The sequence below is a fragment of the Ceratotherium simum genome, chromosome 33 (assembly GCF_057802395.1).
Source record: "Ceratotherium simum simum isolate JZ-2026a chromosome 33, ASM5780239v1, whole genome shotgun sequence".
In the NCBI taxonomy this organism is placed as follows: Eukaryota; Metazoa; Chordata; class Mammalia; order Perissodactyla; family Rhinocerotidae; genus Ceratotherium; species Ceratotherium simum.
Genome location: NC_141932.1, coordinates 27,176,058 through 27,197,974, shown reverse-complemented (window position 1 = coordinate 27,197,974; position 21,917 = coordinate 27,176,058). Strand labels below are relative to the sequence as shown.

Below are 21,917 nucleotides of genomic sequence, written 5' to 3'. Positions count from 1 at the left end.
AGCACTATTAAGGACTTTTGTTGTTTATCTGTCTTGTGAGTTAAGGTATTTTTTTCCATTTTATCATTTGCCTTTTCATTTTTTTTTAATAGTTTTTCCATTTTTATTTTATTTTATTTTTTATTTTTATTTTTTTCATGAGGAAGATCAGCCCTGAGCTAACATCTACGCCAGTCCTCCTCTTTTTGCTGAGGAAGACTGGCCCTGGGCTAAAATCTGTGCCTATCCTCCTCCACTTTATATGGGACGCCACCACAGCATGGCCTGACAAGCGGTGCGTCATTGCGCGCCCGGGATCCGAACCCAGGCTGCCAGCAGCGGAGCACATGCACTTAACCACTACACCATGGGGCTGGCCCTGGCTTTTCATTTTGATTTTAGTATTTTGGGGTAGAATTTTTTTAATCTTCTCAAATGTATGTTTTTTCTTTGTATTTTTCTGCCATTTATGTCACGTGTCCACAAAATATAAATATATTTGTTTGAAATACTTTTACAGTTATTTTATTTTTTATATTAAATATTTTATCAAATTAGAACTTCTTTTTGGCTTATGATATGACCACTAAAAATAGGCTGAGAAATTTCTACTTTGATAAATTCTTAAGGTTTTCGCTGTGATCTTGTACCTTACTTGCAGTGTTTGAGTGCCTCCCATGCAGTATTTTGTGGCCTGATGAATTAATAATGAACAACATCAACAAGATCCTGCTTTTAAGTTTAATTCAAAGAGTCAAATAATTGACAAGCAAATATGTAATCTAATGTTTAGTAGCACTGAGAGCTGTACACAAAAATAAAGCAGGGAAGGCTCGAGAGAATGGCGTGGGGTAATATTTTAATAGTTTGGTCACAGAGGTGAAGTTTAAGTAGAAACCTGCATGAAGGGAGAAAGCGAGCTCTGTGATTGTCTAGGAGAGGAGCATTCCATAAAGAACATACAAAGCCTGCAAGGGGAATGTGCCTGGTATTACATGGTGAGTTCTAAATAGTCCATAGACATTTGAAAATAATGAATATCCTATTGGTAAGTAAAAATTTTTAAATTGTTACTAGGATGCATCTAGGTGTGGCCCTTTGTGAATTTTTATAAACTCTCAGGGATTCCTTTTAATTTAAAGATTCAAATATTTTATTTCCTCTGGAAAATATTATTTTATTCATTTTTTTCTCCAGCGGTTCTGTTTTATTCTCCATACATATTTTAGGTCTTCTGGAGCTCTCTTCCATATCTCTGACCTTTATTTTCAGAATTCATTTCTTCTGTGTCTTTTCCTCCTGAATTCTGAGATATTCTCTTAGGCTTTTTTCCCCTGATTTCTAACACATCTGGTCCCTTCTTGTCTAATAATTCTTAGAAGAAACTATTCCTTGTCCGAACCATCTCCTGTGACAAAGCACTTACAAAAGGTTCAGTTTCCTTCTCCCATTAACCCCTAACTCTCTCCATTGCCCCCTTTCTACCCTGGGATTTATGGCACCTTCCTCATTAATGGCAGTAACCACAAGGAGGCAGTTTACTCTGATGGAAACTTCCATAGGCAGCAAAATAGAACACCTGCGTTCTTATCCCGTCTCTGATTTTACTAGCGGTGTGGCCTTGGGTGAATCTCATAACTTTTCAGGCATTCTAGTTCCTTTTCTATATAATGTAGGGAATAAAATAAACTTTATTTAGCCCACAGGGTGGTTATAAAAATAAAAATAAATGAAAAGTGTATATGAATGGCACCACATCACCTCACCCTAGAATCCTGGGGATCATTCCTGTACTGTATACTCTGCCTTCCCTAGGGATGAGCTATCTGTGATCTTCTGTAATTCAGCCCCCAACACTTGGGTGCTGGTTCCCATCAAGATCATTGTTCCCGCAGTTGTCTCCTGTGTTCCTACCCTATTAAATTTTCTCTACTGGTTTATTCCCATCACTATAATTTCTCCCACATTCAGAACAACCAACCCACCCTACCTGGACCCCATATCCACCTCTAGCCCCGTTTCTCTGTTCTTTTCAGCAAAACTCCTTGAAAACGATGGCTCTTCTGTCTCCACTTCCTTTCCTTCCATTCTTTCTTGAACCTACTCCAGCCAATGTTTGTGTCCTCCACTCTAGAGAATCAGCTTTTGTCGAGACTTCTAATGATCTCTGTGATGCCAAATCCAATGGACATTTCTCGTTCCTCGTATCATTCAACCTCTTAGTAGCATTTGGCCATTGTTCTCACCTTCCTTCACGGCAGACTTTCTTCACTGGGCTTCCAGTGAAGCCCAATTCTCTTGGTTTTCCTTCTGTTCCACTGGTGTCTCTTTTTCAGACTCCTTTCTTTTTTCCTTTTCATCTCCCTCTTCTCTAACCATTGGAGCTCCCTGGGCTCAGGTCTTGGGCCTTTTCTCTTCCTTACCTTCACTCACTCTGTAGGTGATCTTATCTAGTCTCAGGGCTTTAAATGCCATCTGTACATCAGTAACTTCCAGTTTTATATTTCTACATTTGGACTTTCTCCTGAACTCCAGAACCAAATGTCTAATGGACACTTGACATTCCCACTTGGAGGCGTAATAGTCATCTCAAGTATTAAGGTCTAAAACAGAACTCATAGTTGATCCATTCAAACCTACTTCTTTCACAGTCCTTTGTGTTAAAAAAGAACAACTTTATTTATTTTATTTTTTTTTTTTAAAGATTTTATTTATTTATTTTTCCTCCAAAGCCCCGGTAGATAGTTGTATGTCGTAGTTGCACATCCTTCTAGTTGCTGTATGTGGGACGCGGCCTCAGCATGGCCGGAGAAGCGGTGTGCCGGTGCTCGCCCGGGATCCGAACCCAGGCCGCCAGCAGCGGAGCGCACGCACTTAACTGCTAAGCCACCGGGCCGGCCCAAAAAAGAACAACTTTATACTTGCAGTTGCTCAAGCCAATAACCTTAGTGTCATCGTGGCTTCTTTTTTTTTTTTATATATATCTAAAATCAGCAAATCCTGTCAGCTCTACCTTCAGAGAATATTTAGAATCTGATCAGTTCTCATCACCTCCCCCACCACCACCCTAATGCAAGCCACCGTCACTCCTTGCCTGTTTTACTGCAGTAACCTTCTCGCTGGTCTCCTCTCGCTTACCCCACTTGTCCTCTTAGTCCGTTTTCCACAAGTGATCCTTTCATTTTATTTTTTTAATTTTTTGTGAAGAAGATTGGCCCTGAGCTAACATCTGTGCCGATCTTCCTCTGTACTGTATGTGAGACATTGCCACAGCATGGCTTGATGAGCAGTGTGTAGGTCCGTGCCCGGGATCCCAGCCCGTGAACCCTGAGCCACCGAAGCAGAGTGCGCGACCTTAACCGCCATGCCACCGGGCTGGCCCACGAGGGATCCTTTTAAATGTAAATCAGATTATGCCATTCCTTGGCTGAAAACATTTCAGTGGCTTCCTGTCTTACTCAAGAGTAAAAACCAAATTCTTACAATGGCCCACAAGCCCCATGGGATCCAGCTTCCAGCTACCTCTCTGACCTAGATGGGCCTCTGACCCTCTTTCTCTCGCACACCGCATTCCAGCCACTCTAGTCTCCTTCCTCTTTGATGATCAAAGAAAGCCTGCTCTTGCCTTGAGGCCTTTGCAATTCTGTTCCCTCTGCTAGGAATGTGCTTCCCGTAGATATCCATATTGCTCCCTCACTCCATTCGGTCTGTGCTTACATGTCACCTTCTCAATGCAAAGCCTTCTCAGGCCACCATCCATTCCCCTAAAGCTCCCTATCCCTTTACCCTTCTTTATTTTTCTCCATAAAACTTCGGCCACCTGACCTATAAGCAGGAATATTAATGTCAGTGTATCAATATTTGTTATTGTCTCTGTCCATTAGAGTGTGAGGTCCACTGGACAGGGACTGGATTTATTATCTTCCTCCCACGTAGACCCAGGCCAGCTGAGGTGGGAACTCAGGGAACGTGAAAGAATTCCTGACTTGTCTTCCTCTCTGCCTCCATGTCCAATCAGGTGCCGGCGCCTGTTGATTTTACTTCTCTGCACCTTGAAGTCATCCCCGTCCTCTTCATTTCCACAGTCACTGTCCTGGGTCAGGCCCTTCATTTGCTTGGAAAAGTATAAGCACCTTTCAGTTGATCTCCCTGACTCCAGTTTTACTACTTTCCAATAAAATCATCTGGCCATGGCCCTATCACCTCCTCTTTAAATTCTTCTGTGGCCTTCCATTCGTTAATGGGTGAAAACCCAACTTTTATATATTCAGTCGGTATTCATTGCACCTGTATCCTTCAGACGTTGTGGCAGGTGCCAGTTACAGTGATGATGAGACCTGGCCCTTCCCCTCATAGTTATTTTATTTCATAACCCATTTTCCATTCATTTTCCAACCCCTGATGTCATCTCCAGCATTATCTTCCTCTAGATTCTAGAAGTAATTAAATTTAAACTTAGATTAATTAAAATGAAATGAAATGAAAAATTCAGTTCCTCAGTCATACTAGCCACATTTTAGATGCTTAATAGCCACATGTGGCTAATGCCTACGTTATTGACAGTACGGATGCGAAGATTTCTATTTCCATCATCATAGAAAGTTTTGTAGGACAGCACTGGTCTAGACTTTTCCCAAACTACACAAGTCATTCCGAATTACTCTCTGCTGCCCAAACACACCATATACTTTTTGTCCACTATTTTGCCACTGCCCTTCACTCTGCTCAGAATGCGCTTCTGTCCCTTTTCTGCCTATTAAAATTCTCTGATTTTTAGGTCTCAATGCCTGTTCTACAACTTAGAGGACATTTTCCGTGACGTGACTTTCCATTGATTAAATTGGTCTTCCTTCTGACCGCCTCCCCACCATAGGAGGCTTCTTGTACCTCTAGTTAGAACCAGCCTTACTACCCTCCTTAAAACCCCTGAGTTCTCCTTACTTTGAGGTACAGGCCGTTCTCCACAGAACTCCAGCCTCAGTATCTGCCAGCCAGTGAGGAAGCAGTGGTCTGCAGGAAAGCAGTAGGGAGGGCTTAGATGGAAAATAAGGAGTGCTGGGCCAAGAAGCTTCTAGAAATTGAGTTCCCTTTCAGGTCAATACTCTGAATTTGCAGGTTTGCTTGTAAGATGCCTGCATTTCTGTGGTTTTCTTGCTCCTGTCTGGTGAGTCCAGCTGGGGCTGGAGTCTTTGACGAAGCCCCTGGTATGGGTGGTGTCCTTCTTTGGACTAAGAAGGAGGAAGTAGAGCCAGGGAGGTGCCCAAGAGATTTTGCCTGTTGAGCCCAGAGAAGCTGGAAGACTTTAAGGATGTCTTTTTCTCAGAGTTCGGCCTGCACAAGTACACTGTGCTCCTAGCCTGCAGGTGCTGTTCTCATCCTGAGGGGTAAAATGGATGAGTCTGAGTTGGGATCCTCCTTGCTGCAGCTGCAAAGGAAGATCTGCTTGGAACAGGTGGGAGCCATCTAGGCCCCATCTAGGGTATAGATTAGCATCACCAAGATGGGGGACTGTCCAGGCTGGAATCCCTCCCACTGAGGTGTTTGGATTCTTTGTCAGTGCTGGAGCACATCTTCTTTGAATCCGTTTTTGATTTCCCTAGAGTTTAGGGAGGGGCTGGGTTATGTTAACTCTGTAGTTCATAATATTCGTGTTGTGTGGCTGGACAAGGGGAGGGCCAGGGAAGCAGAGCAGGGACACTGGAGTACAGTTGTTTTAAGCCCGTCTATTTAGGAGTGCTGAGGTGAGCTCGGTCTATGGGAGATTTCCCCTTTCTCCCTCTACTCTGCTTTTTCAGGACTCTGCACTTGTCCAAGAGAAGAATCTAGAGAAATCGGAGCAGCTCAGGGAGTTCTAAAAGCCATGGCACAAGTAAGTTGAAGTTTCCTCTATCCTTGAACTAATCTGTCTTCCCTCAAGATGGTATGAACATTTGTGTTTTTTATCCTGAAACTTCCCTGTCTCACTGAGCCCCTTTCAGTAACCTGCTCCCCGTTCCTCTATCCCAGGGAATAAGTGATGCTGCTACACTTCCCTTAGTGGCTCTCTCTTCTCCAACAGTGTAGACATATGCGCACAGTGCTCTTACTAGAGCACCAGTGAAGCAGAAATATATTCTCTTGAGAGAATATGAGAGCCTCCCTTATCAGAACCAGGGTTGAGTGGGGCCAAAGATGAGATAACTTGATCTTTTCCGTTAGCCTGGGTGGTTTCCTTTCTTCTATTTTTAAATGCCACCCCCTCCTAAAAAATCATAAAACACTTCATACTATCAAAGAATATATACAAAAACATATTTATAACATATATATGGTATAAATAACAATAAAGAATAAATAAGAATAATAAAGTGAGTATTGATGTATTCATCACCCAGGTTAATATACCATCTAAGCATCCCATGTTCCCTTCCCAGATCACATCCTTCTCATATCGCATTACCATTCCAACCAACGGTAATGACTACTGTTAATCTTGTGTTTGTTGGTCCTTGGATTTTTATAAAAGTAATACTGTATACAAATGCATACTAAGCAATATACTGTTGAGTTTTCTGTTTTTAAATTTGATGTAGAGTTGTCATACTCACTCTGTATTCTTGACCAGATTTTTTCACTTAACACAGTATTTCAAATCATTCATGTTAAATTGTGTAGCCCTGGATCAGCGGTCTCAAAGCCTGGTCCAAGAAGACTGAGACCCTTTCAGGAGGCCTGGGGGGTCAAATTATTTTTGTAATAATACTAACATATTTGCCTTTTCACTCACATTCTCTAATAAGTGTACAGTGGAGGTTCCCAGAAGCTATAGGATATGTGTTATCCCAGCAGATTGAGTGCAGAAGCAGATGTGACAATCCAACTGTCTTTTATTCAGCCAGTCATTAAAGAGATTTGCAAAAATGTAAAACAGAGCTATTAAATTTTTTGACAATAGAGTCATTTTTCATAAAATGTATGCTATTTACATTAACATAACATGTTTATTGTTGGTTATTTAAATAAATTAATAGTTTTTAAATTTCTCACTTTTAATTTCTAATGTGGTAAATATTGATAGATATAACCGGCTTTAACAAAAGTTCTTTGAGGTCCTTAATAATTTTCTTAATAGCTTCATTTATTGTATATATAATTCACATACAATAAAATTCACCCATGCAAGTATACAGTTCAGTGGGTTTTAGTATGTTTGCAGAGTTGTACAACCATCAGCACAATCCATTTTAGAACATTTTTATCACCCCAAAAAGAAATCCCATTTGCATTAGCAGTCACTCTAATCGCCCCTCCTCATCCATTGGCAACCAGTAATTTACTTTCTGTCTCTATGGATTTGCCTATTCTGGACGTTTTGTATACATGGAATCATACAATATTTGATCTTTTATGTCTGGCTTTTTTCACTTAACATAATGTTTTCAAGCTTCATCCATGTTGTAGCATGTATCAGTACTTCATTTTTATACCTAATAATATTCCATGGATTTCTCTATACCATATTTTGTTCATCAGTCTTTGAACATTTGGGTTGTTTCTGCTTTTTGGCTATCATGAATAATGCTGCTATGAAAGTTGATGTATGCTGGTATTTTTGGGTGGACATACGTTTTCATCTCTATACCTAGGAGTAGAATTGCTGGGTAACATGATAACTCTATATTTAACATTTTGAGAAACTGTCAAAACTTTTTTCCGAAGTGGCTGCCCCATTTTACATTCTCACCAGCAGTGTAAGAGGGTTCCGATTTCTCCACATCCTCACCAACACTCGTTATTTTGTTTTTTTGATAATAGCCATCCTAAAGGATATGAAGTGGCATCTTATTGTGGTTTTGATTTGCATGTCCCTAATGATTAGGAAATGTTGAGCGTCTTTTCATATGCTTATTGGCCATTTGTTTATCTTCTTTGGAGAAATCTCTATTCAAATTCTTTGCCCAGTTTTGTTTTGTTTTGTTTTTGTGAGGAAGATCAGCCCTGAGCTAACATCCGTTGCCAATCCTCCTCTTTTTGCTAAGGAAGACTGGCCCTGGGCTAACATCCGTGCCCATCTCCCTCTACTTTATATGGGACGCCCCAATAGCATGGCTTGATAAGCGGTACGTTGGTCTGCATCCAGGATCCAAACCTGCAAACCCTGGGCCGCTGAAGCGGAGCCTGCAAACTTAACCTCTATGTCACCGGGCCGGCCCCCTTTGCCTAGTTTTTAATTCTGTTGTCTTTTTATTATTGAATTGTATATTCTGGATACAAGTCCCTTATCAGATATAAGATTTGCAAACATTTTCTCCCAGTTTGGTGGGTTGGATTTTCACTTTCTTTTTGGAATCATTTGTAGTGTAAAAGTTTTTAATTTTGATGAAGTTTATTTTATCTTTTTGTTCTTTTTGTCACTGTGTTTGGTGCCGTATCTAAGAAACCATTGCCTGCCCAAGGTCATGAAGATATACTCCTATGCTTTCTGCTAAGAGTTTTATAGTTTTAGCTTTTACATTGAAGTCCACAATCTATTTTGAGTTAATTTTTATATATGGTGTGAAGTGGGGTCCAGCTTTATTCTTTGCATATAGATATCCACTTGTCCCAGGACTATTTGTTAAAAAGGCTGATCTTTCCCCATTGAATTGACTTGGTTGACTTAATTTAATATGTGATAATCCTTAGGGAACTGGGTAGAGGATGCCTTCCTTCAGAGAGGTTCTGCACCTGGGAATGTTCTCAAACTCAGCACACTTTTAATTTTTCACCTGAGGTTTCCCCTAACTGCATGAATGATGTTACTTTGAATTCTGTACTTACTTGAGGGTAGGCCTTTGGTTATAGATTGGCAAAGGAAATGATTATTAGTAGTATTAGTAGTATCATTAATGATAACCTTTTTTTTTTCTACCTGGCGTGCAGCAGGGTCCTTGTCACCCTTTTCCAGCAAGGTTTTCATTGGAGCCCACCATGTCACAGAGAGTAGCTCTTCTAGGATCCCAGCTTTAAGTGAGGGTCATGTGTTCACACTCCATTTGGTGTGTGTCCTAGGCCCCGTACTAAGGTTAATCCTCAAAGCGTTTGACTTCAGGGTGGCCCCTGCTAACATATTTGCTTACCTCTCTGAGTTCAACTGTGTGTGTGTGTGTGGGTGTGGGTGTGGGTGTGGGTGTGTGGGTGTGGGTGTGTGTTTCGCTTTTTTTGTTAGCTCTGGGATTTAATTGTCCTTACCTTCTTGAGAGCTTAGAGATTTGTTTAAAAGAGTATTTGTTATAATTTATCCCATGCCTAGATGTTTGCAGCAGAAGCCCCCAGTCTGACCTCTTTGATGTAGACATGGTCAAAGCTGGAGTGGTTGGTCTTGGTCTCCGTATGTGGTGACATCTCCTATTTTGTGAAGCCTTTAGGATGGGGGCTGTGATTGGGAACTTCAGTTACAGAAGGTTCTCCAGTCTTGCAAGGGAATTTATGAGAGATGAATAACCATAAAATGGTCCATTTTGAGGTTGAACAATATATATTGGTTGTGGGCCACATTTATGTGACTGAGACACACCCTCCATCAACTTTCTTATTTCAGGAACAAGAAAAAGTGGACGGCGAAGGACGATGGATGTTAACAAGTATATAATAAACATTGAAGATTTTACAGATCGTGTTTAAGCTAAATGCCCCCAAATAATCGAATGATTATATCTTACAGGGCATAAGATGCATTATTATGTAGCAAATAAAAATCCCTGTGTTTAATATAAAATTTGCCATAACAAAAAATATGCTCGTGATATCTAACAAACTGCTTTTCAGTGGGGACACTGTTGTCATTTTCAGCAGTACGGTTCCTTGTTGTATGGGACTGTCTTGGGTACATGGCTCAGATAATTCAGGACACTTAACATTCCTGATACCAGGCACTAAATGCCAGTAGCGCACTGCCCACCCCTGCAGCCCAAGCTCCGCCAACATTGTGACAACTAGACCATCCCCTCTGTGATTCCAAATGCGTCCTAAAGGGGAAGGTGTAACCTGGGTTGAGATCCACAGACTGATTATGACCCTGAGTCTTCAAAACAAAACTTGTGTAAGTCTTATATTTTAAGATAGAGATTTATAAGACATTTTGGATTCTATCTTTTTTATTATCTCAATGGAGAAATGGTAAAAGGGACTCATTTTTAAAGACATTACTTGCAAGACCCATATTTGCTATGTGTTTTATATATGTGTTTCATTTATTTACAAAACTCCACTTAGCTAGATTTTGCTCATTCCCAGACCCTTGTGGAAAATAGAAGAGCCCCGCTGTAGGAAAGAGGCCTTATCTCAAGCCACAGGAATATTCAAAGGCATGTAGGCCTTTAGTCAAATAAATTTGTTTATTATACTTCCTTCATGGCGTAAGCATTTAGCTCTAGCTTGCTTGCTTGCGTTATCATCTCCTTCCTACAACACCCTCCTCCGTCTCCTCTCTTTCCATCTTACAGACATTTTCCTGGATGAGTCAGGTTGTTAACACCTGAACCTATGCATCAGTTTTAACCTCATTAGAAGTGGGACAACCGGTCATTATGTGCCTCGTAATGGGATGCGATAGGAAGTACACAGCACCACCTCTGACTTATTCATACCCCTCCAAAAAATGTGCATCAGGCCTCCAGATCTAACTACTTTTCCACAGAAAATATGGAAGTAAAGCAACATGTTAAAGTATACTATGAAGATGCAATTGGCCAAATCCAGAATGTGGGAAATTCTACTGATTCAAATGTTTCTTTAATAAATAAATAGCAATAAAATTTTTTAAAGTGTTTGTGGGGGCTGTTAGAGATTTCAGAGACTTTAGGAAACCTGTCAACTAAATGCAGTGTGTAGATCTTGTTTGAACCTTGATTTGAACAAACCAACTGTAAAAAATCACTTTTGAGAAAATAGGGGCAATTTGAAACTTGATCTGGTTGTTAGGAAATTATTGTTAATTGTGTTAAGCTTGATTTATGCCTTTTTTTTTTTAAGTCTAATCTGTTAGATAGTAAAGTATTTGTGGGTAAAATACTGTGATGTTTGGTATGTAGGATTTGCCTCAGAATACAGCAGGGGTGAAAAACGGCAGGGAAGAGAGGAAACAAGATTTGCAAAGTCTTGTTAATTGTTGAAGCAGAGTGATGGATTCCTGGGGGTCATTATACTATTCTCTATACTTTTGTGTATTTTGAAATTTTTGGTAATAAATGAAAAAAATGATAGTTCTTTCATTTACTAGTAATGCCTGGGTTTGTTATTTCAGGGACTGGTGACATTCAGGGATGTGGCCATAGAGTTCTCTCAGGAAGAATGGAAGTGCCTGGAACCTGCCCAGAGAGACTTGTACAGGGATGTGACTTTGGAGAACTTCGGTAACTTGGTCTCACTAGGTAAGGCTATTGTATAATACAGGGCTGGACAGGAAACAAGGCTCCCAGGGACTACAATAGTGGGAGACTGTTACCACGGTAGGGGTAAAAGAGGAAACACTGCCACCGGATGATGGTGAGGGCCTGAGTCATGGAGAAGGGCCCGGCTGGCAGCAACTGTAGCCACCTCCAGAACTCCTGGGTCAAAGGAGGGAGGGAGAGGGATAAGAAATACCCTGAACGCTCGCTCTTCCTGCCCACTGACCTCCTGCTGATGCTTTCCATCTGCCAGACCCGTAGACCAGACTAATACAGTCCTTACAGGTAAGCTGTCGGGCACAGAGCAGGGCAAGGAACTGCGAAGAATGAATTGGGGGGAAGGAGAGGGCAAATGGAGAATAACCGCCGTAGTTATCTACTCTAAATAATTCAGGACTAGCCTTCTGGAATTTCTGATATCTTCATGGTGAATATCTAGGGAGACTCACAAGTTTCTGGCTGAATTTCTGCTCTCTGTTCCAAAGAGAATTGTTTATGTTTGTAAAAGTGGAAATAGGTAATTCCATTGGCACCTGCATCTTTGTATCCTTTGGACAACCTTTACACCTTCCCTCATGTAATTGCTTTTCCTCTTTGATGACCGAGGGACTGGGTTTGGAATTTGGAACAGCATAATCATGCCCCATTTCTTTTTCTATAAACAGGACTTTCCATTTCTAAGCCTGATGTCATTTCCTTGTTGGAGCAAGGGAAGGAACCCTGGGTGATTGCAGCTGATATGCCAGGACCGTGGTGCCCAGGTGAGCAAGGGCTGATCCAGTGGGGGAGGTCATTGGGAATAATAGCCCAGCAGGTGATCCAACTGATAGCAGTACTTGGAGTTACTGATGGGATGTTCCCCTCAAAGCCATGCCAAAAACTGCCAGAATAAAGGCCTGAGACAGGCAGACACGCAGAGCAGACCTTGTCAGCATCAGCTCCCAAGGGAACACTGCCCTTGCCCCCATTCATTCCTCTCTGTTCTTATTTTCCTCTCATTTCAAAAAGAGATGTGCTACCTTCTTCCCCAGCGGCCAGCTTTTTACCTGTACTTTGGATCCTTTCTTCTGCAAGTATCTTCATCCCATAAAAAAATACTTATTTTTTTAAAACAGCTTCTCACTTTACCTAATTCAGCAATTCATTTATTCTCTTAACTTTTGAGAGGTAAGGTTGTGTGGTGCTTGAGGGCACAGACTTTGGAATCAGACTACCTGAGTGCAAATTCTGGCTCTGCCACTTACTAGATCTGTGAGTTTAAAATTACTTAAATTCTCTGCAAATGGGATAAAAATAGTGCCTTCCACATGTAGTTATTGTGGCTGTTATATGAGTTAATAATGTGAAAATGCCCAAAACAATGCCAGGAGATAGTGACCACTAAATAAATGATATCGAGTATTATTAGTTGGCGTTGGCTGGACAATATTGAACCTTCAAATACTTCATTATCAGTTACTCTCTCCTGACTTCTCTGCTATTGTTGTCATTATTTATTTTCATCATTTTTTCTCGATCTGAAGAACACCCGTAAAATTTCCTTTTGTGCAGGTCTGCTCTTGACAGACTCTCTGTTGTGGACCACATGAAAATGTCTTTATTCTACCTTCTTTCTTGTAGGATATTTTCACTGAGTATGGAATTCTGTGTTGGCAGGAGTTTCCTCAGCCCAAAGAAGAAATCATTACACTGCGTTTTCTCTTCCAATGTTGTCGTTAAGTAGTTGCAATTTTGGAAAATGTTCCGTGTATATTTAAAACTAGTGTTCTTTGGATGAGACACTTGCCTCTTTGTTTAACTATAACCCTTTTGATTATATGATTTAGAATCTGCATGTCCTTTTAGCTTTCTCTGTCCTGGTGCTATCAAATTCTGAGAGCTGTTTCTTTTTTTGTGTGTGTGAGGAAGATCAGCCCTGTGCTAACATCTGCCAATCCTCCTCTTTTTTTGCTGAGGAAGACTGGCCCTGGGCTAACATCCGTGCCTATCTTCCTCCACTTTATATGGGATGCTGCCACAGCATGGCTTGCCAAGCGGTGCGTCAGTGTGCGCCCAGGATCTGAACTGGCGAACCCCGGGCCGCCGCAGCGGAGCGCGCGCACTTAACCACTTGCGCCACGGGGCCGGCCCCTGAGAGCTGTTTCTTGTATTATGTATTTTGCTACTACATTTTACATTTTGTAAAGATGAAATACAGCTCCTTGTTGCAAATTGTATTTTTTTTTGAAGAAGAAGATTAGTCCTGAACTAACATCTGTTGCCAATCCTCCTCTTTTTCGCTGAGGAAGATTGGCCCTGAGCTAACATCCATGCCCATCTTCCTCTGCTTTATATGGGATGCCACTGCTTGACAAGCAGTGCATGTGTCCGCACCCGGGATCCAAACCTGCGAACCCTGGGCCGCCGAAGCAGAGTGTGTGAACTTAACTGCTACACCACTGGGCTGGCCCCTGCAAATTGTATTTTTATCAGTACAGTCCTCCTTTATTTTCCCATTTAGTGCTTTTAACCTTGAATTCTATTTTTTCTAAAATTAATATCAAATGCCCTCTTTTTGTTGGCTTGAAAAATTGGCATATCTTTGCTTATCCTTTTTTTAAAAATTATTGCCACTTTATTTTAAGTGTGTCCATTGTAATCAGGATTCTGTTAGAATTTCCTTTTTTAATCAGTCTGAGATTCCTTGCCTTTAATAAGGGAATTCAGTCTGTTCTCATTTATTGTGATGATTAATATGTCTTTTCTTATTCCTGCCATTTTATTTTATATTTTCTGTTCCTTGTTCTTCCTAGTTCCAGCTATTCCTGTTTTGCTCATATTTTATCACTCTTTCTGCCCTCAAATGATTTTAAAGTTGTACTTCCTCTTGCTTTTTACTAGAATAATCTTTAATTTGACTTTTAAAAATTTGCTTAAACTCCTATTAAAAAATAGAATTTTTTTTCTTTGTAGTAAAGTTATTTTTTTAACTGTTTTATTTTGAAATAATTTTAGGCTTATAGAAAACATACGAGATTATTAGAGAGAATTCCCGTACGCCCTTCACTCAGCTTCCACTAGCGTCAGCATTTCCCTTAACCATAGTACAATTCTCAAAACCAGGAGATTGACACTGACATAATACTGTTAACTAATCCACAGATCTCATTAGAATTTTATCAGTTTTCTCCTAATGTCGTTCTTCTGTCCCAGGATCAGATTCTTCTGTCCAGTCCTGGATCCCACATTGTATTTAGTTACTGTCTCTCCTTAGCATCCTCCAATCTGAGACAGTTCCCCAGTCTTTCATGGCCTTTTGATGAATGCTATTTTGAAGAATATCTCTCACTTTGTGTGTGTCTGATATTTTCTCATGATTATATTGAGATTATGCATCTTTGGCAGGAATACCACAGAAGTGATGTTGTGTCCTCTGTGCATCATATCAGGTTACTTGATGTTAATGTAATGGCTTACTACTTGTTAACCTTGATCTCTTGGTTAAGGTAGTGTTTCTCATGTTTTTCCCCCATAAAGTTATTATTTTTCCATCTATAATTGGTAATTATCTTGGGAGGAGATACTTTGAGACTGTACGTGTTGCCTACTGATTTTAGCATCCATTGGTGGATCTTGTCTGTAACAGTTATTACAACAGTGTTGCCTAGTGTTGATTTTCAATGTACCTTATTCTTTCTGTGTTTATTAATTGGCATTCTTCTGTCAGGAAGAGCTTTTCCTACCCCCTCTCCTATTCATTTATGTATTCAACGATTTGTTTCTATCAGTATGGGCTCATGGGTACTTGTTGTATTCTATGGGTTGTAGCCCAATCCTACCATTGTTTATTTCATTGCTCAGATTGTTCAAGCTTTGGCCATTGGGAACTTCTTCAGGTTGGCTCCGGGGTTCTCTCAGCATGCCCTCATTCTTTTTTGAGTACTTCCTTGTTTTCTGATACCACAACATGTTCCAGGCTTATCTTGTAGTTTTCCTACCCAAGCCCTGAAATCAGCCGTTCGTCGAAGGAGCCCTGGTTTCTTTTATTGGAGAATGGTATGAAATAGTATCTTTGAGCTTCTTTTTCTGAGCAAAGTAAGACCTTTACCATCTTTCACTTCCCTGTGCCCTAGACCAGGGGTCGGCAAACTATAATCTGTAGGTAAATCCAGCTCATGCCAGTTTTTTTGTACCACCCACAAGCTAAGAATGGTTTTTACATTTTGAAAGGGTTTAAAAATATCTATATATATGACAGAGACTTTCTGTGGCCCACAAAGCCTAAAACATTTACTATCTGGTCTTTTACAGAAAAAGTTTGTTGACCCCTCCCTAGATTCACCCCCAACCTTACCCTACTCTGATTTTGTTTAAATAATCTGGAGTTTTAGTTTCATACTTTCATTGTTCTTATAATATTTCATAAATTTATAGTATGCATTATTGTTCACTAACAGTAAGGATATAAATCAGTCATCTGTAACTACAGCCTGTGGGCCAAATCCTGTGTGCCACCTGTTTTTATATGGCCTATGAGCCTAGTGAATTCTGTAAATGCTTTGTTATAAGGGATGCATATACACAATTAAAATCACATGCTCGTGGATTGATATCAGTATTTGGCAGCACCATCTATATGAAACATTTTCAAAGATAAAATACATAAAATCTCATTACAGATCAGCACTAACAGATGAACATTTGCCATCAATTCTGGTGCTGGAGAACACTACCCTTGAACTCAAGTTAAGTGAAATGTTATCTCCCCCAGAAAAGAATTCTATTCCTCTCATTCATAGATGTGTATTACCAAAAAAAAAAGAAAAAAATTATTTGAGTATGATACTAATTATTATTATACTTTGAATTTCATCAATAAAAACTTTGTGATAATTTGTTTTCTTTCTTGTTATATAAGAACCTGTATAATATCCTCATTTTTGCCTCTTGGACCACAAAGCCTAAAATATTTACTCTCTGGCCCTTTAAAGAAAAGAAAGTTTGCCAACCTCTGATTTAGAGATACAGCTGAAAGTCCATGTTAGAGGAGCAAGGATATATAATCAAAATTATACTTGCTGTGCACCTAAAACAGCCTTAAATCACCAAGACCTCTGCTCTTCAAAGCTCAAGAACCAAGAACCAACTTTCTGGCTTCTCTTTGTACTTTGGCTCTAACCTACGTTTCCTTGGGAGAGTGGGCTCCAAGGATAAGATTGAACAGGTGTGATACATTGATGAATTACTCAGATTTTTCTTTCTGTCTGTTAGTTTCCTGTTGCTTGTGTAACAAATTACCACCAACTTGGTGGCTTTAAGCAACACAAATTTATTATCCTATAGTTCTGGAGATCAGAAGTCCAAAAAGCATCTCACTAGGCTAAAATCAAGGTGTCTGCAGGGCTGCATTCCTTTCTGGAGGCTGCAGGGGAGAATCAATTTTCTTGCCTTTTCCAGCTTCTAGAGGCCACCCACATTCCATGGACTGCAGCCCCCTTCCATCTTCAAAGCCGGCAGGGTAGCATCTTCAAATCTCTTTCTGACTCTGACTTTCCTGCTTCCCTCTTGTACTCATAAGAGCCCTTTTGATTGCATTGGGCCCACCCACATAATCCAAGATTATCTCCTCTTCTTATGGTCAGCTCAATAGCAACGTTAATTCCATCTCCAACCTCAATTCCCCCTTGCTGTGTAACATAACATGTTCACAGGTTCCAGGGATTAGGACATGGACATCTTTGGCGGTCATTATTCTGCATACCACTCTGTCTATGTTTTTTGAACACAAATCATTGAATATGCATAAAATAAAAATATATATAGTATGACTCCCCTGAAATTCTATATTTTATTGCTAGTAAGTCCATTGCTGTTTATTCTATAACAAGTATTATCTTTCACAGAATATTTGGTTGGTGCGTATTCTAAGTCTTTGTAGTTCTAGGAGTAGGGAGGAACCTTTTTTAATTAGATTTTTTTAATTGTGGTAAACATTACATAAAATTTACTAGTTTGACCATTTTTAAGTATACAATTCAGTAGCATTAATTACATTCACAAAGTTGTGTAACCATCATCACTATCCGTTTCCAGAACTTATTCCTCATCATCCCAAACAGGAACTCTGTACCCGGTGAACAATAAGTCTCCATTTTCCCCTCCTCCCAGCCCCTGGTTACCTCTATTCTACTTTCTGTCTCTATGAATTTGACTATTCTAGTTACCTAATGTAAGTGGAGTCATACAATGTGTAGCCTTTTGTATCTGTCTTATTTCACTTAGCATAATGTTTTCAAGGTTCATCTATGTTGTAGCAGATATCAGAATTTCCTTCCTTTTTAAGGCTGAATAATACGTAAATCCATTGTATGTATATACTACATTTTGTTTATCTGTTCATCTGTCGATGGACACTTGAGTTCTTTCCACCTTTTGGCTATTGTGAACAATGCTGCTGTGAACATTGGTGTGCAAGTAGCTGAGTCCCTGTTTTCACTTCTTTGAGTATACCTAGGAATGGAATTGCTGGATCAGATGATAATTGTATGTTTAACTTTTTGAGGATATTTCTCAATTTTTAAGAGCTTTTTATAAATCAGGAAGATCATCCCATTATCTGTGATGTAAGTTTCAAATATTTTCTCTGTCATTTGTCTTTTGACTTTGCTTTTGGTGTTGTTTGTTCATATGCAAGTGGTTTGTTTTATTTTGTTTTTCACCTTTACATAGTGGAATTTATCAGTCTTTTATTTTGTTGCTTTTGGATTTTGAGTCATTGTTTCGTTGTTAGGTTTCCCATACCTAGGTTATAAAGTAAGCCACTGTGTTTCCTTCTAGTATTTGTGTGGTTTCTATTTTCTTGTAACATTAAAATCCTATTTGGAGTTTTTTCTGGTATATAGTGGCAATGTGTGGATCAGCTTTTGTCTTTTTCCAAATGACTATCCAGTTGCTCCAGTTACTTATTACAAAAACTATCCTTTTCCCCTGTGAGATGCCACCTTTATAGTAAATTCAATTTCCATATAAACTTTAGTCTATCTCTGGCCTTTCTATTGTCTTCCGTTGGTCTGTCTCTAGAATCTGATGTTTATTCATTAAACAATCCATTATTAAAAGCCTACTATATGTGCTAGGGTTTGGTTACAATGGCTAGTGAGAAAAACATTATTTCTGCCTTTGGGGAGGTTTAGATGCAAGAAAACAAACAGATCAACAGATAGTAAGTAAATGAAAATCTAAGTACAACTTATAAAAGTGTTATGAAGACAAGGCACAAAATGTGGGAGAGAGAATCAAGGTATATGCTTAGGGTTATCAGGCTGAGAGCTTTTTTGAAAGTGTGAGTTTTAATCTGACACCTGAAGGATGAGAAAAGCAGCCATACAAAGAACCCAGGACAGGATTCCTGATAAATAGAGGAACTCGATGAGAGATCTAAGATGAGAAAGACCTAGATTTGTTCTAGATGCTCAAAAGAGGCCTGTGGTTGGTTCACAGAGGGGAAAGGGGAGAGTGCTCAGTATGAAGATGCATCGTTCTCGGTTGAGACAGAGACAACAAAGATAATCAGGGACCTGCTTTGCCAAGAGCCTGTGAACCATGGCAGTGAGTTTGGAATTCATTCTAAGTGCAGTGGAAAGGCTGTGAGAAAGTTTAACCGCAGATTTTCATTTTGATTGTCATCAGCATTATGTGATGGAAAGTGTTAAAAATATAGATGCCTTATTTATATGAAATATGCGGGGTAGGCAAATTCATAAAGACAGAATTAGGGCTTCTCTGCCATTAGTGATGGCCAGGGGCTGGAGGGAATGAGAAATGGGAAGTGACTGCTTGGGGAGCACAAGGTTTCTATTTGGGGTGATGAGAATGTTCTGGAACTAGATAGTAGGAATGGTTGCATGACATTGGAAATGTACTGCAGACCACTGAATTGTATACTTTAAAATGGGTAAATGGAGACTTTTACATTATGTGAATCTTACTTCAGTTAAAACACATACATATTACTTTTAAAATAGATAGATAGATAGATAAGTATATACTGACAGGTACATGCACATACATGCCTTGGCCCTACTCCTGTAGATTTTAATTCAGTCGGGTAGTTCTTGACATTTGTATTGCTAACAGGCTTCCTGGATGATGCTGATCCCTAGCAAAATTGAGACCCCCTGGCTTAATTTGTTTTCTTACTCCCTTCTGGCACCATATAAGCTCTCATATTTGTGCTTTCATGTGCTTTTTAGAAATTGCACAGCAATATCTGAGACTTATATAAGCCGTTCATCTTTTATGGTTATTATTTTCCTTTTGTCTCTCTAGTCTACTATAGAATTTTTTATTTCTCTTGGAAGAGGAAAACAGCTTGTATTTACTTTTTTTTTTAATTTTTCAGACTTGGAGTCCAGGTGTGAGAAATTTCCACAAAAAGATATTTTTGAAGTAGAGTCATTCAGTTGGGAGCTAATGGAAAGCCTTAAGTGCTGTGGTTTTGAGGGCTCCGGTTTTAGAGATGACTGGGAATACAGTGGCCAGTTTGAAAGACAACAAGTAAACCTGGAGTGCTGTTTCAAGCAAGTGGAAATCACGTATGAAAACGTGCCCACTTTTGAGCATTATACGTCCCTCACTCTGCATCAGAACAATGAGACTGGTGAGAAACTGATTGAATGTAATGAATGTGGGAAAGCGTTTAGCCGTGGCTCACACCTTATTCAACATCAGAAAACTCATACTGGTGAAAAACCCTTTGAATGTAAGGAATGTGGAAGGGCCTTTAGTCGTGCCTCACACCTTGTTCAACATGAGAGAATTCATACAGGTGAGAAACCTTATGACTGTAAGGAATGTGGGAAGGCCTTTGGTCGTACTTCAGAACTTATTCTACATCAGAGACTTCATACTGGTGTCAAACCCTATGAATGTAAAGAATGTGGAAAGACCTTTAGACAGCATTCACAACTTATTCTGCATCAAAGAACTCATACAGGTGAGAAACCCTATGTATGTAAAGATTGTGGGAAAGCTTTTATTCGTGGCTCACAACTTACCGTTCATCGGAGAATTCATACAGGTGCTAGACCCTATCAGTGTAAGGAATGTGGGAAGGCCTTTCGACAGCATTCACAACTTACTGTACATCAGAGAATTCATACTGGTGAGAAGCCCTATGAATGTAAGGAATGTGGAAAGGGCTTTATTCATAGTTCAGAAGTTACTCGACATCAAAGAATTCATTCTGGGGAGAAGCCCTATGAATGTAAGGAATGTGGGAAAGCCTTTAGACAGCATGCACAGCTTACTCGACATCAGAGAGTCCATACTGGTGACAGACCCTATGAATGTAAGGACTGTGGGAAGGCCTTTAGTCGTAGTTCATACCTTATTCAACATCAAAGAATTCATACAGGTGACAAGCCCTACGAATGTAAGGAATGTGGGAAAGCCTTTATTCGTGTTTCACAGTTGACTCATCACCAGCGAGTTCATACTTGTGAGAAACCCTATCAATGTAGGGAGTGTGGAATGGCCTTTATTCGTAGTTCACAACTTACTGAACATCAGAGAATTCATCCCGGTATCAAACCTTATGAATGTCGAGAATGTGGGCAGGCCTTTATTCTTGGCTCCCAGCTCATTGAACACTACAGAATCCATACTGGTTAGAAAGCCTGGCACATTAGGGATGTAGGAAAGCCTTTATGTGAAGTTCACACCTGACTCAATATTAGATAATGCATAATGTAATTAATGTCAGAAAACCTTCATTTGTCACTTCCATTATGAAACATCAGATAACTCATACCAGAAGAAAATTCAATAAATGTGGAATTCTTTTTGCTTCACACTTAATGTTTACTAAGCATCAGAGAACTTATGCTGAAAACAAATTAATATGAATGTAAAAAGTCTTTTATTACCACTCAAAATGTGCTCAACTTCTGAGAATTCCTAATAGAAAATGACTATTAAAATATTTTGTGAATGTGCCTTTTGCCATGGCGTATAACTTGCTTAACATTAACTCGGTTCCACCCATTACTGACTGTATAGCATTGGGCAAGTTATGCAATCTCTCTGTTCCTCAGTTTACTTATTTTTAAGCAGTGATAATTATACCTACCTAATAGAGTTTTCGTGAGGACTCTCAGATATTTTATACAAAGGCTATGCTCAATAAATGTTAGTTATTGTCATTAATTAATAACAGTATTACTGTTAAGGAGTTCATATGAGAGGAGGGCCTTATGAATATATCAAATATCAAAAAGCCTTCATAACCACCTGTTATGGTAATTCATTCTGAAAAACAGTAGTAAAGTATAATTATCGGGCCGGCCCCGTGGCTTAGTGGTTAAGTGAGCGCGCTCCACTGCTGGCGACCCGGGTTCGGATCCCGGGCTCGCACCGACGCGCTGCTTCTCTGGCCATGCTGAGGCCGCGTCCCACGTACAGAAACTAGAAGGATGTGCAGCTATGACACACAACTATCTACTGGGGCTTTGGGGGGAAAAAATAAATTAAAAAAAAAAAAAAAAAAGTATA

General features: G+C 39.7%; 1 protein-coding gene across 1 annotated transcript in view; it reads left to right on the top strand.

Moving 5' to 3' along the window:
• Positions 1 to 21,697, top strand: part of ZNF565 (zinc finger protein 565) — a 34,024-nt gene extending 12,327 nt beyond the window's left edge. Inside the window, exons 3-6 of the mRNA XM_087422208.1 lie at positions 5,775 to 5,848; positions 11,243 to 11,369; positions 12,053 to 12,148; positions 19,768 to 21,697. Coding sequence (XP_087278334.1) covers positions 5,840 to 5,848; positions 11,243 to 11,369; positions 12,053 to 12,148; positions 19,768 to 21,038 — 1,503 coding nt within the window. The 5' untranslated portion in view covers positions 5,775 to 5,839 and the 3' untranslated portion in view covers positions 21,039 to 21,697. The remainder of the gene's footprint in view (positions 1 to 5,774; positions 5,849 to 11,242; positions 11,370 to 12,052; positions 12,149 to 19,767) is intronic.
• The last annotated feature ends 220 nt before the right edge of the window (positions 21,698 to 21,917 follow it).